The 13,503-nt window shown below is 39.4% G+C and overlaps 1 protein-coding gene across 13 annotated transcripts in view; it reads left to right on the top strand.

The window, feature by feature from the left end:
- Positions 1-13,503, top strand: part of LOC114656015 (calmodulin-binding transcription activator 1-like) — a 559,017-nt gene that overhangs the window by 507,186 nt on the left and 38,328 nt on the right. For all 13 annotated transcript variants that reach the window (XM_051930419.1, XM_051930418.1, XM_051930414.1 and 10 more), the window contains one exon: positions 11,929-12,065. In XM_051930419.1, the coding sequence (XP_051786379.1) occupies positions 11,929-12,065 (137 nt within the window). The remainder of the gene's footprint in view (positions 1-11,928; positions 12,066-13,503) is intronic.

Genomic DNA, 13,503 nt, shown 5'->3' with positions numbered 1-13,503 from the left:
GAGTTGGGAGTGGAGTTGGACTACACTTGCCTGGGAAGAGTCGAGGAGAAAGGAGAAGAAAAACATTTGTTTTGCTGTGCTGTATTGCAGTGCTCCGCAACCTTTTCTCACCTACGACACACCAAAGTTCTTCCTAGAATTCCGCGGCACGTCAAAAGCTAAAATATATAGCAGTGGCGTAGCTGGGAGGGGTATGGGGGTGTGGTCCGCTCCGAGCGCCAGCTATTTAGGGGCGTCCAAACTACGGTACTTTCTTTTTTTTTTTGTTCCTTGAGGAGGCGCAAAAAAAAAAAAAATTGTTTCAGCTTTGGGCCGTCAAATTTTTCACCGCCCCGGGCAACATGATCTCCAGCTACGCCACTGATATATACATATTAATTTAATACACAAATTTTACAATAAATTTTCATTTTTTATTATAAGTATACATTTATTATAAGTATACATACATAAAAACTATACTATATTAACTTTTATGCAATCTTAATAATTATTATAACATAATGACTGATTAATGTGATACCTGCGCTTGTTTCAATGAACACAAAAGTTTTATATTCGGCTCAATATTTGACAGCGCAACCCGAAGTTCTTGGTCAAGATCTTTTAAGCATGACCGCTTATCATTTTTAATTAACACAAGAGTTGTTTGTCTTTTTTGGCGTAACTGGGATGGTTTGAATTTAGATGGCGATTTAGTTTACTGGGTGCCATTGCCTCGTTTGATAGCTGATCGCCGCAAATGATGCATTGTGGCTTTGGAGCCGTTTCGTCACCACACCACGAGAATCCATATCGAATGTAGTCTTCGTTGTACTTCCTTTTCACAATCTTCTTTGGTTTTTTTTTTTTTTTGCAACACTTGTGCTGGGTTCTTCATCATCTGTACGTGAAGACGAATCTTTTCCACGTAAAAATTTATCCATATTTAAAGGGGTATAAAACTAAATATGAATCACACGATGAACGTTAACCATACACAATTCAGCAACACAACTAATAGTAATGAATGATAACTACTGTCGCAAGACGAGTGAATGCGACGTAGCACGACTAATACGTCGGCTTCAATTCAATGTAGGTGAGGGCACGGAGCGCTCAGCCTATCAAAGCATACTACGGAGTTGTCTGGCGACTACATAGGGCCTACGTCGTAGGCGCCAGGCGATGGGATTTATTATTTCAGAGAAATGACACATAAAATTATGAAACCTTTAAAAGGCTATTTACGCGAATATTTCATTGCACGTATTCTCGTTATTGCGTTTCTAAGGAGGACCGTTGAAATATTATTTAGTTAGAAAATTGTCTTATTTGACCGCGTCACACCTGTATCGGCTCAAGGCACACCAATGTGCCGTGGCACACCGGTTGCGGAGCACTGCTGTATTGGGCTCTATTAAAAGGATTCCGTGTTTAAATAAATTATATTTATTAAATCAAAGCACCCTTGCAAAGATCAAACACAGTCAATTTCTTCCTCCTTCCTTCTTACAAGAGTGTTGCCTGCTGCCTCCCGACTCTGATTCCCCAATGTGAGGCGGCGGGCTCCTTTACAAGCCAGACCTGGGGATGCTTCTGGTGTTAGTGTGTCCTCTTAGAAGCACTTCTGGGTAATATGGAAAACAGGGTGGTCCTTTCCCATTAGTGCCCTCTACTGGCACCCAGGGACCCTGACAGGGTTGCACTTCTGGACTCCAACTCCCAAGCACCCTTCTGGGTGTCCAAACTAGGACGTGACAAGAGGACCACTGCCACCTGCCGTATTGTCAGTTTATCTTTTAGCGCATTAGAACAGGGGTTTGGAGTTATTTTTTCCGTTTGTTCACATTTACTCTTCATTCAGGGGCAACAATCTTTAGCACTAGAGCTCGGTCGTTTCATTTTATTTTTAAATCCTTGCTGCGAAATGCGCTGCAATATTGTGTTACTTTATTTTTTTTTTTATTACATGCAATTTTAAAATGATATTTAGTGCTCAGCTACATAAAGAGTGGCGTGCTACTCCTCTGTGTGCTCATATACTTAGTGTATTACAGTAGAAACTGAATCACAGGATGGTGACTGAAGTGAAATTTGATTGGATTTGGTGGGCCTTTAGAGCTGCTTCATGGATTGGGTCTGCATGTATGCAGTAGCTTGGTGCATTTTTCTTTGAGCTGTATCACAAAAAGAACTATTCAATACAGCAGTAATCATGATTTGATGATTTTTTTTCTGCTTTTTTCCACCCTGTTATGTTGCAGTTCCCAAATACAGTAATCCCTCACCTATCGCGGGGGTTACGTTCCAGAGCACCCCGCGATAGGTGAAAATCCGCGAAGTAGCGACCTATATTTATTTTATTATTTATACATATTTTAAGGCTTTATAAACCCTTCCCACACTCTTATAAACCTTTCTCACTCTCTTGTTAACCTTTCCCACGCTCTTATAAACACTTCCTATGCTCTTAAACACTTTCTACATTCTTAAACACCTCAGACCAACACTGCACACTGCACACAGCGATCAGACGTCGATGTGTCTGCACTCGCTTTGTGAAGGGGGGCAGCTGAACTCACGCTGAGCAGAAATGGACTTTGTGCTGCTTCTGCCAAAATGCCTGCTTGTCGCTCTGCCCGTTTGGAAGGAGGAGGAGGAGTGTGTGTGTGTGTGTGTGTGTGTGTGGGTGTGTGAGAGCTGAACGCACCTTCGCTCAAACCCCCCCTCCCCGGAAGCGCAGTACGCTCCTGCCACTTCGCATTGTCAAGGGGGTGGGGAGCTGAATGAACGCTAAGGAGAAGTGGACTTTGTGCTGGCTTTGTGCTGCTTGTCGCTCTGCGTGTCAATAATTTAAAAGCCTGTACAGCACCTATTTTCCTGTCTCACTGTCTTGTCTTGCGTGAAGTTAAAATGTTTTATAATAGTGAGATGTTACTCATATCCTTAGCCTGACATCCACATATCATATGTGTTAATAAAGTGTGTTTTATAAGTTTACATGTGTTTAAAGCATGTGGGATGGGTATTTTAAGGCTTAAACTATAAAAATGTTTATTTATATGGTCTTTCTATATCGCGGATTTTCTCCTGTTGCTGATGAGTCTGGAACATAACTTAAGCGATAGGCGGGCAATCACTTGTATTTAAAAACCCGCGAAGTCGTGAATCCGCGAAAAGTGAACCACGAAGTAGCGAGGGATTACTGTAAAGCATTAACCCACTATTCATCGAATTGAAACTTTTTTTTTGTTTTACAGGTCTTTACTTTTATGTTTTACAAATTTTTGCGTTACATAATATATTGTATTGGGTTTTGAAAATGGTATTGAACAACAACCCTAGATTTGAGCCTTTCTCGACAATATCGGGCATGAGACAGTAACTATTAATGGACAGGGGATTATCCATTACAGGACACTCTAGCACATTCTACCATTTAACCTGGGATATGGGAACGTTTTATGGTGTCCCCTTTATATTGTTTATTGTGTAGACCTTAACAAAATGCCTTGAATCCCATATATTTACTACACTGTCAGGTATAGTAGTTTAGTACTTCCACCCCTTCCCTTTTAAATGTATAACCTCAGGCAATTAGATAGTGTAAAAGAACATATTTAAGTTACATACTGTATTTATTTTATGTATCATTGATAATATGCCCAAAATATAAGGAAGCAGCGTACAATGAGTGTTGGTTACAAACCAAATATTCCTGATAGTACTATATGTGTAGTTTCAGGTGGTAGATAAACTTGTTTCTTTCTTGTCAGCTCATTTCTTCTTAGTTCTCTTCAGGTGAACATCTGCTCTGCTTTCTTCAGGATGAAAAATCTTATTAAAAATCTTATTATTGTAGCTTTGCAGCTCGGACACATCTCCTGGACCATTCACCAATGAATAACTTAGGCACAACCTGTCCCCGGGTTGCTTTGCATTTTCTTTAATTTTAAGAAAGAATGGATGCAATTAAGTTATAAAACTGTCCCTTTCTGGTCAGTTTTTCTCAATAAAACCCAATGGGTAGAAACAACCTATATGCTAGGTATTGCTCATTTGTTTTACATTCCACCACCACTAACTGGTAAGTAATTTTACAGGATTGATAAGACATTCAAACTTTATTTAAAATGAATTGATTGAGTACATAGTATTGTTTAAAATTTTCATATGAACATGAAAAAATAAATGTTACAGCATTGCCTAGGTCAGTTGTTTCCAATTTCAGACTTTTGGTCCCCTATTTCTGCTGGTTTTTGTTTCAACCATTTTCAGTAAATAATTTAACCTCTAATTGAACACAATGTTTAATTAGTTTATGTGGTCATCCAATGGAATAACAGGCTCACCAGAAAATACATTTTGGGGCACCAACTCCTTCCCACCCCATTTACTGAAAGGTTTGAACAAAAAGAAATGCTCAGTGGCATGAAAATGAAACAAAAACCATTGCACCAAATTATCATGGCTAGAACAAGGATAATGTCTTGCCTGTCTTTATGTTGTAAAGGGGCTACTTCTCTAGTCACTTGGATAAGAAGCAAGGTTATTTTATTTCTTTTTAAATGAATTTTTATTTCAATATTTTTTCTGACCTTACTTGGAAATTCAGTTTAGATTTAGTTTTCCTTCATCGTGTATTTTTAGTTTTGATTTAGTTTTTATTTCACAAAGACATTTCTATTTTATTTTTATATCTATTAGTTTCAGTTTTAGTTTCAGTAATTATGGCACGGAGCTCTTACAGAGTTTACTTTTGTGTCATGATCAGAACTGTACACTAAACGGATCTGGATATGAGTTTAATGTTAGTGGAAGCTTACTACACCACATGGTTTGCTATCTGGTTTTGTTTTTGGTCTGATAAAAACAAGCATAATCAAAACCAGATACTGAATATGAACAATTTTACACAATTTTATAATTTTTAAATTATATTCTGTGTCATTTGTGCTGAACAAATTTGCGCTGACTGTTGACACTTTTCATCTTTTCCTTTTGTTGCCCAGAAATGGCCAATTTGTAATGAAATTTAGGTGAATTATAAGGATTGAGGGTTTTTTTACTCAAAATGTCTACAGCACACAACATATCCTGCTCAACACAATGTGCTTATAATGAAGGCCTTTAATATTTCATTCAAAAATCTCAAATACTGGGTTTTGTTATTTTCTATCAGTCATATTGATCTCTGATTTAGTCTCCGGCACATACAATTTATAGACAGAATTTTCCCACCTGCAGACATGAAAAGATATACAAAATTAGAAAACAGAATCTACTGTGTCCTGACAGGTGTGATCATGAAAATCAGAGGGGCTTAGGAAGAACAGGGGTCTTAGACCTGAATCAGTGTGCAGATACCATCTAGCTGTATTGAGGTAAACAAAGAAAAACAAGCAGGCAGTGTGACGTTTAGAGGCAGTGAGGCTTGAATATTGAATAACCTGAGAATGGTAAACCTTTAATGAGCTGAGCAAGAGTAGGTAATAGGTGTATGGACAGGCACAAAATGACAGAGACAGCATCTGAGATTAAGAATAATATATACATTATTTAAACCTGTTTATCTAGATCAGGATCACGGTAAACCTGGAGCCTACCCCAGCAGGTCTGGATGCAAGGCAGGAAAAATCCGTGGTATGCAGTATGTATGATATGGCTGATGTTAAGAACAAAAAGAATATGATATTTCAACTATCTGTTTTGAGAGAGAGAGAAACATTGAAAAAATAGGGACAAATATTTTAAAACATAATTCTGCTACTGGATTATTTTCACAATATCAAGTATTTTGAGCTGTGACTATGAACTAACAAGATAAATTAATAAATATAGAATAAATCTTCTTTCTTTCAGCTGCTTCCGTTAGGGGTTGCCACAGCAGATCATCTTCTTCCATATCTTTCTGTCCTCTGCATCTGGTTCTGTTACACCCATCACCTGCATGTCCTCTCTCACCACATCCAGAAACCTCCTCTTAGGCCTTCCTCTTTTACTTTTCCCTGGCAGCTCTATCCTTAGCATCCTTCTCCCAATATACCCAGCATCTCTCCTCTGCACATGTCCAAACCAACGTAATCTCGCCTCTCTGACTTTGTCTCCCAACCATCCAACTTGAGCTGACCCTCTAATGTATTCATTCCTAATCCTATCCATCCTCGTCACACCCAGAGCAAATCTTAGCATCTTTAACTCTGCTACCTCCAGCTCTGTCTCCTGCTTTCTGGTCAGTGCCACCGTCTCCAAACCATATAACATAGCTGGTCTCACTACTGTCCTGTAGACCTTCCCTTATACTTCCTTAGAAGACTGGCGTACTTCAACATTTGCAATAAGATGCTATCTATCTATCTATCGCTGATACCTGTCTGTCACAAATTACTCCTGACACTATACTCCACCCATTCCACCCTGCCTGCACTCTCTTTTTCACCTCTCTTCCACAATCCCCATTACTCTGTACTGTTGATCCCAAGTATTTAAACTCCTCCACCTTCACCAACTCTTCTCCCTGCATCCTCACCATACCATTGACCTCCTTCTCATTTACACACACAGCATATCTCCACCTCTCCAGGGTCTTCTCAACCTGCTCCCTACTATCGCTACAGATCACAATGTCATCAGCAAACATCATAGTCCATGGGGACTCCTGTCTAATCTCGTCTATCAACCTGTCCATCACCATTGCAAATAAGAAAGGGCTCAGAGCTGATTCCTGATGTAATGCCACCTCCACGTTGAATGCATCCGTCGCTCCTAACGCAGACCTCACCACTGTCACACTTCCCTCGTACATATCCTGTACTTCTCTGCCACTCCCGACTTCCTCATACAATACCACAGCTCCTCTCGAGGCACCCTGTCATATGCTTTCTCCAGGTCCACAAAGACGCAATGCAGCTCCTTCTGGCCTTCTCTAAACTTCTCCATCAGCATCCTCAGAGCAAACATTGCATCTATGGTGCTCTTTCTTGGCATGAAACCATACTGCTGCTCACTAATCATCTCCTCACTTCTTAACCTAGCTTCCACTACTCTTTCCCATAATTTGTTTTGGTCTCCAGGCTAAAAAAAGGACATAGCAGCGCTAGAAAAGGTCCAGAGAAGAGCGACTAGGCTGATTACAGGGCTACAGGGGTTGAATTATGAGGAAAGATTAAAAGAGCTGAGCCTTTACAGTTTAAGCAAAAGAAGATTAAGAGGTGACATGATTGAAGTGTTTAAAATTATGAAGGGAATTAGTGCAGTGGATCGAGACTGTAATTTTAAAATGAGTTCATCAAGAACACGGGGACACAGTTGGAAACTTGTTAAGGGTAAATATCGCACAAACATTAGGAAGTTTTTCTTTAAATAAAGAACGGTAGAAACTTGGAATAAACTACCAAGTAGTGTGGTAGACAGTAAGACGTTAGGGTCTTTCAAAACTCGACTTGATGTTTTCTTGGAAGAAATAAGTGGATAGTACTGGCGAGCTTTGTTGGGCTGAATGGCCTGTTCTCGTCTAGAGTGTTGTAATTCTAATTTCATGCTGTGGCTCATCAATTTTATTCCCCTGTAGTCACTGTAGTCCTGCACATCCCCCTTATTCTTAAATATCGGCACCAGTACACTACTTCTCCACTCCTCGGGCATCCTCTCACTTTCCAAGATTCCATTAAACAATCTGGTTAAAAACTCCACTGCCATCTCTCCTAAACACCTCCATGCTTCCATAGGTATGTCATCTGGACCAATGGCCTTTCCATTTTTCATCCTTTTCATAGCTTTCCTTACTTCCTCCTTGCTAATCTGTTGCACTTCCTGATTCACAATCTAAACATCATCCAACCTCTTCTCTCTCTCTCTCTCGTTCTCTTCATTCATTAGCCTCTCAAAGTACTCTTTCCATCTGCTCAACACACTCTCCTCGCTTGTGAGTACGTTTCCATCTTTATCCTTTATCACCCTAATCTGTTGCACATCTTTCCCAGCTCGGTCCCTCTGTCTTGCCAATCAGTACAGGTCCTTTTCTCCCCCCTTAGTGTCCAACCTCTCATACAACTCATCATATGCCTTTTCTTTAGCCTTTGCCAACTCTCGCTTCACCTTGTGCCTTATCTCCTTATACTCTTGTCTACTTTCTGCATCTCTTTGACTATCCCACTTCTTCTTTGCCATCCTCTTCCTCTGTATACTGTCCTGTATTTCCTCATTCCACTACCAGGTTTCCTTTTCCTCCTTCCTTTTTGCAGATGTCACGCCAAGTACCCTTCTTGCTGTTACCCTTACTACATCTGCTGTAGTTTCCCAGCTGACTGGTAACTCTTCACTGCCACCCAGTGCCTGTCTCCCCTCCTCCATAAACTCAACCTGGCAGTCTTCCTTTTTCAGCATCCACTATTCGATCCTTGGCTCTGCCCTCACTCTCTTCCTCTTGTTGATCTCCAACGTCATCCTACAGACCACCATCCTATGCTGCTTAACTACATTTTCCCCTGCCACCACTTTGCAGTCTTCAATCTCCTTCAGATCAACTCTTCTGCATAGGATGTAATCTACCTGTGTGCATCTTCCTCCACTCTTGTACGTAACCCTATGTACCCACAGCCATATCCATCCTTTTGGCAAAATTCACTATCCTCTGACCTTCTTCACTCCTGTCCTTGACACCATACCTACCCATCACCCCCTCATCTCCACTGTTCCCTTCACCAACATGCCCATTGAAATCCACTCCAATCACCATTTTCTGTCCCTTGGGTACACTGTTCATCACTTCATCCAACTCACTCCAAAAATCTTCTTTCTCACCCATTGCACACCCAACTTGCAGTGCATATGCACTAACAACATTCATCATCACACCTCCAATTTCCAGCTTCATAATCATTACTCTGCCTGACACTCTTTTCACCTCCAAAACACTCTTGACATACTGTTCCTTCAGAATAACTCCTACCCCATTTCTCCTCCCATCCACACCATGATAGAACAATTTGAATCCACCTCCAATCCACCTGGCCTTAACTCCCCTTCCATTTAGTCTCATGCACGCACAATATATCAACCTTCCTTCTCTCCATCATATCTGCTAACTCTCTCCCCTTACCAGTCATACTGCCAACATTCAAAGTTCCTACCCTGAGTTCCACTCTGTTTACTTTCCTCCTCTTCTCCTGCCTCCGGATACGTCTCCCCCCTCTTCTTCTTCTTCGGCCAATAGTAGCCCAATTTCTGCCAGCACCCTGTTGGCTAACTGGTGGTGGTCATTGTTAACCTGGGGATCGGCCGATACGGTATGGAAATTTGTATTGTTGTCCGCATATTGATTTGGCAAAATTTTACACCGGATACCCTTCATGACGTAATCCCTCCCCATTTATTCTGGCTTGGGACCGGCATGAAGAAACACTCTGGTTTGTGCATCCCCTGTGGCTGGGTTAATAAATATAGAATAAATACAAAAACAAATTACAGTAATCCCTCCTCCATCGCGGGGGTTGCGTTCCAGAGCCACCCGCAAAATAAGAAAATCCGTGAAGTAGAAACCATATGTTTATATGGTTATTTTTATATTGTCATGCTTGGGTCACAGATTTGCGCAGAAACACAGGAGGTTGTAGAGAGACGTGAACGTTATTCAAACACTGCAAACAAACATTTGTCTCTTTTTCAAAAGTTTAAACTGTGCTCCATGACGAGACAGAGATGACAGTTCCGTCTCACAATTAAAAGAATGCAAACATATCTTCCTCTTCAAAGGAGTGCGTGTCAGGAGCAGATAATGTCACAGAGATAGAGAAAAGCAAACAAATCAATAGGGCTGTTTGGCTTTTAAGTATGCGAAGCACCGTGGCACAAAGCTGTTGAAGGCGGCAGCTCACACCCCCTCCGTCAGGAGCAGAGAAAGAGAGAGAGAGAAATAGAGAGAGACAGAGTTTGTTTTTCAATCAAAAATCAATACGTGCCCTTCGAGCTTTTAAGTATGCGAAGCACCGTGCAGCATGTTGTTTCAGGAAGCAGCTGCACAAAAGATAGCAACGTGAAGATAATCTTTCAGCATTTTTAGACGAGCGTCCGTATCGTCTAGGTATGCGAGCAGCCCCTCTGCTCAATCCCCCTACGTCAGGATCAGAGAAAGTCAGCGCAAGAGAGAGAGAAAAGTAAGCTGGGTAGCTTCTCAGCCATCTGCCAATAGCGTCCCTTGTATGAAATCAACTGGGCAAACCAACTGAGGAAGCATGTACCAGAAATTTAAAGACCCATTGTCCGCAGAAATCCGCGAGCCAGCAAAAAATCCGCGATATATATTTAAATATGCTTACATATAAAATCCGCGATGGAGTGAAGCCGCGAAAGGCGAAGCGCGATATAGCGAGGGATTACTGTAGTAAGTTTAGCTTTTCATTACTTGGCTGACCTTTTTCGCCTACCTACCTGTAGTTCAGTAGAGACATTGCCAATTCAGGAATTTTACTTTGTGTACAAGATAGTAAAAATGATTTCTCCTGTGATCAGTGGCAGGTGAATTGCTGTCAACGAAACGCAGGCAACTGAGAAATAAACTGAAATGTTACTCACTTGTGATTTTTCTGTCCATATGGTAAAGGTTTGGTTGACCAGCACATTCCGGTTTTAGGTGTTTGAATTACATCTTGATATACAACAAGTGCAAAGAAAGGCGCTTTCTATTCCACAGGCTTTACACGCGTATTCAGCTCGCTCTATCACCGCAAATGCTGTGTGAACAACCGCCCTCCGTCACCAGCCGCTGTTCACAGGATGAATATGTGCGGGCAGCTCGTGGTGGATGACTTTCAGTTTTAGACTTAAAAGTTATAAAGGTTAAAGACTAACAACAAGAATTTTCATTCAAAAATGAAAACTAAAATATTTTTAGTAAATTATTATTTTATTGCAGTTAGTCTTTCCACCTATTTTAATAGTTTTGTTTAGTTTTAGTTTTTCATTTCGGTTTTGTTAATTATTTTATTTCAGTTTACGAAAATGCTTTTTTAATTATAGTTTCAGTTTTGATTTTAGTTTTCGTTAACTATAATAACCTTGGTAAGAAGTGACACCTCCTTTTGGGTGGTTGTGCTCTTATGGCCCAGGGTCCAGAAGGAGCAGATTTAGTTGCCCTCACTGGGTGGTTTCTCTGAACTGTGGCAGAAGAAGAAGACGACAGTTAGCAGTGGCACCCCCTCATAGTCTGGGCTGGAACCACATAACTGGGAAGAATTTGGAGGGTGATCTGCCGATGTGCATGCATGACACTTGTGTTTTTCTTCTCTTATTCTGTGTTTAAAGAGGAACAGTTGTTTGAGATTTACATTCATAAGAAACTGAGAAATACTTGTATTTTTTGCCATAGTTTTCAGTTTTTAACTGTATTGTTTTACTGTTAATTCACCTTTTTCTATGGGATTTGTTCTCTTAATTGTATTCTAATATAGACAATTAACAATGAACAAATTAGACCCCAGGTCAGACAACACTGAATGATGAACTTGTTGACAACAAAAATTTTAAAACTGGCCTTACTATATGTTATTGGAATGTAGTAAGCAATTATATATGTTACTTGCATGTTGTTTAGTGTTTTATTTATCCTGTTAGCATCATTCAACATTCAGTCATTTGCCCTGTTGCCTATTCTGCTTCTCTTAATTTTTTATTGGGATGCTGAGTAAGAGAAGAAAAACGTCTAACTAAACAATGAGTTCAATAAGATGTAAAGTCATTTGCTTATTTTGAAACTGGCTGGAAGAAACACCTGCAGCCACAGGGATCCCTAGGACCGAGTTGGAGTACCACTAGCCTACATCATTGCATTTACAAAGCTGACACCAATAGTCTCTAATCGTCAAAAACTACATAATGTGGGAATCATTTCTTTCTATTTTATTGAGCCTGACTGGTTAAAGCATGAAGTAATCTACTTGTTTTTTTCAGATAACCAGTTCAGGATGTCAATACTAGAGCGGCTGGAGCAAATGGAGAGGAGGATGGCTGAAATGACCAACCCACACCAGCAAGTTTCAGGAGGTGAAGGAAGTGTAGGAGGGTCAGGAAACACCAGTCAGGCTCAGGTATGGATTTTTCAGTATGTAGTATTAGATTGCAAATTGCTTTAAAGTTACTAAAATTAGAGTTAAATTTAGGGTTTTCAAATTTTGCTCTCTGGGGGTGTTAAAAAGGTGTCGTTTTTACTTCATAATAAGTGATGTACATGAATTGAACTGAAATGATTTAGAGCGCTTGGTGTGCTTTGTAAATTGGGTAGCTAAAGCATTGAGTCACTATTTACTTTAGTGATGATGACGGAAAAATGTATGGTACCTATATATTCTAACATAACCACAGTATTTAATCAACAGTATACACAGGATTATCTGCAATAGTGTATTAGCTATTGAAATATTTTATATATTTCAGAAAAATATTATGATTGGAGTATTGTCACTGTGAGAATATCAGAATCTGATACTAATGCTAATATTAATAATGCTTCAGTTCCATGACAATGAGAAATCCAGTGGGGAAAAAAAATAAACCAGAAAGAATTAAGATAATGAACAATCAATTTTTATGACTATTACATTAAGCTCATTAGTGCACCTTGCCCAGATCACTAAATACTTTGCCTCCTGTAACCAACTCATGCCAAAACCCAGGTATGAATTTTAGTATTCCTTATTTGAGGTATGTTCTGTTTTAATTATGAAACTTTAATTATTATGCTAACATTAGAATTTTTTGTATGGACTGTTGCATTCATTTTGTTTGTCAAGTGTAAACTTACTTAGAAGATTGGCACTCTTGGAAACATAGATTTCCCTATGCACAGAGAGGGGAACAAATCTAGAACTGAACAACATCAAGTTCATGATCCTCACATTTATACCGACTGTTGGTAGTGGATCATGCTGGATGAATCTTAGGTAGTAACCATCCTTATAAGATGATCAGATCTTTGTTTGAAGTGCTTGTTCTATGCTTTAATTATTGTACACATTTAAATAAGTTGATACCCTATGTTTATATCAAAGGTTTCATAGAATCACAAATAAAAATAAATCTTAAATATTATCATATTAGATGTTTACATTCATACATTCATTTTCTAGCTGCTTTATCAAATTAAACGTGAAAGCAGTAACTCCTGAACAGAGCTATGATATATAGAGTTGAATAATAGCTGATTGAATATGACCAAATTTAGAAGCTGCGACAAAAAAAATCTAATGTTACCTTGTGCTCTGAGAAATACTGTAGTTACTGTTGAATTCAGAATTTTTAATATTAAGTCTATTAACAATAAAAATGATAGCACATCCAGCCTGTAAGAGAAGAACTACATATCTCATAAAAAAAGCAATATCTTTATTGCTAAACTCCACTGTATTTTTGAGGAGTCTTCTTTTTGTTTAATTTTTTTTTTCTTAATTATTTTTATGTCCCAGAATGTTTCAGAATTGAATGTGCTTGCAAAGCAATAAGGAGTAATCCTCTGGATTCACATGAAGG

Source organism: Erpetoichthys calabaricus, chromosome 8, assembly GCF_900747795.2.
Source record: "Erpetoichthys calabaricus chromosome 8, fErpCal1.3, whole genome shotgun sequence".
Classification (NCBI taxonomy): domain Eukaryota; kingdom Metazoa; phylum Chordata; class Cladistia; order Polypteriformes; family Polypteridae; genus Erpetoichthys; species Erpetoichthys calabaricus.
Note: the sequence above shows the minus strand (reverse complement) of the source record. Positions and strands in the feature narration are given on the sequence as shown.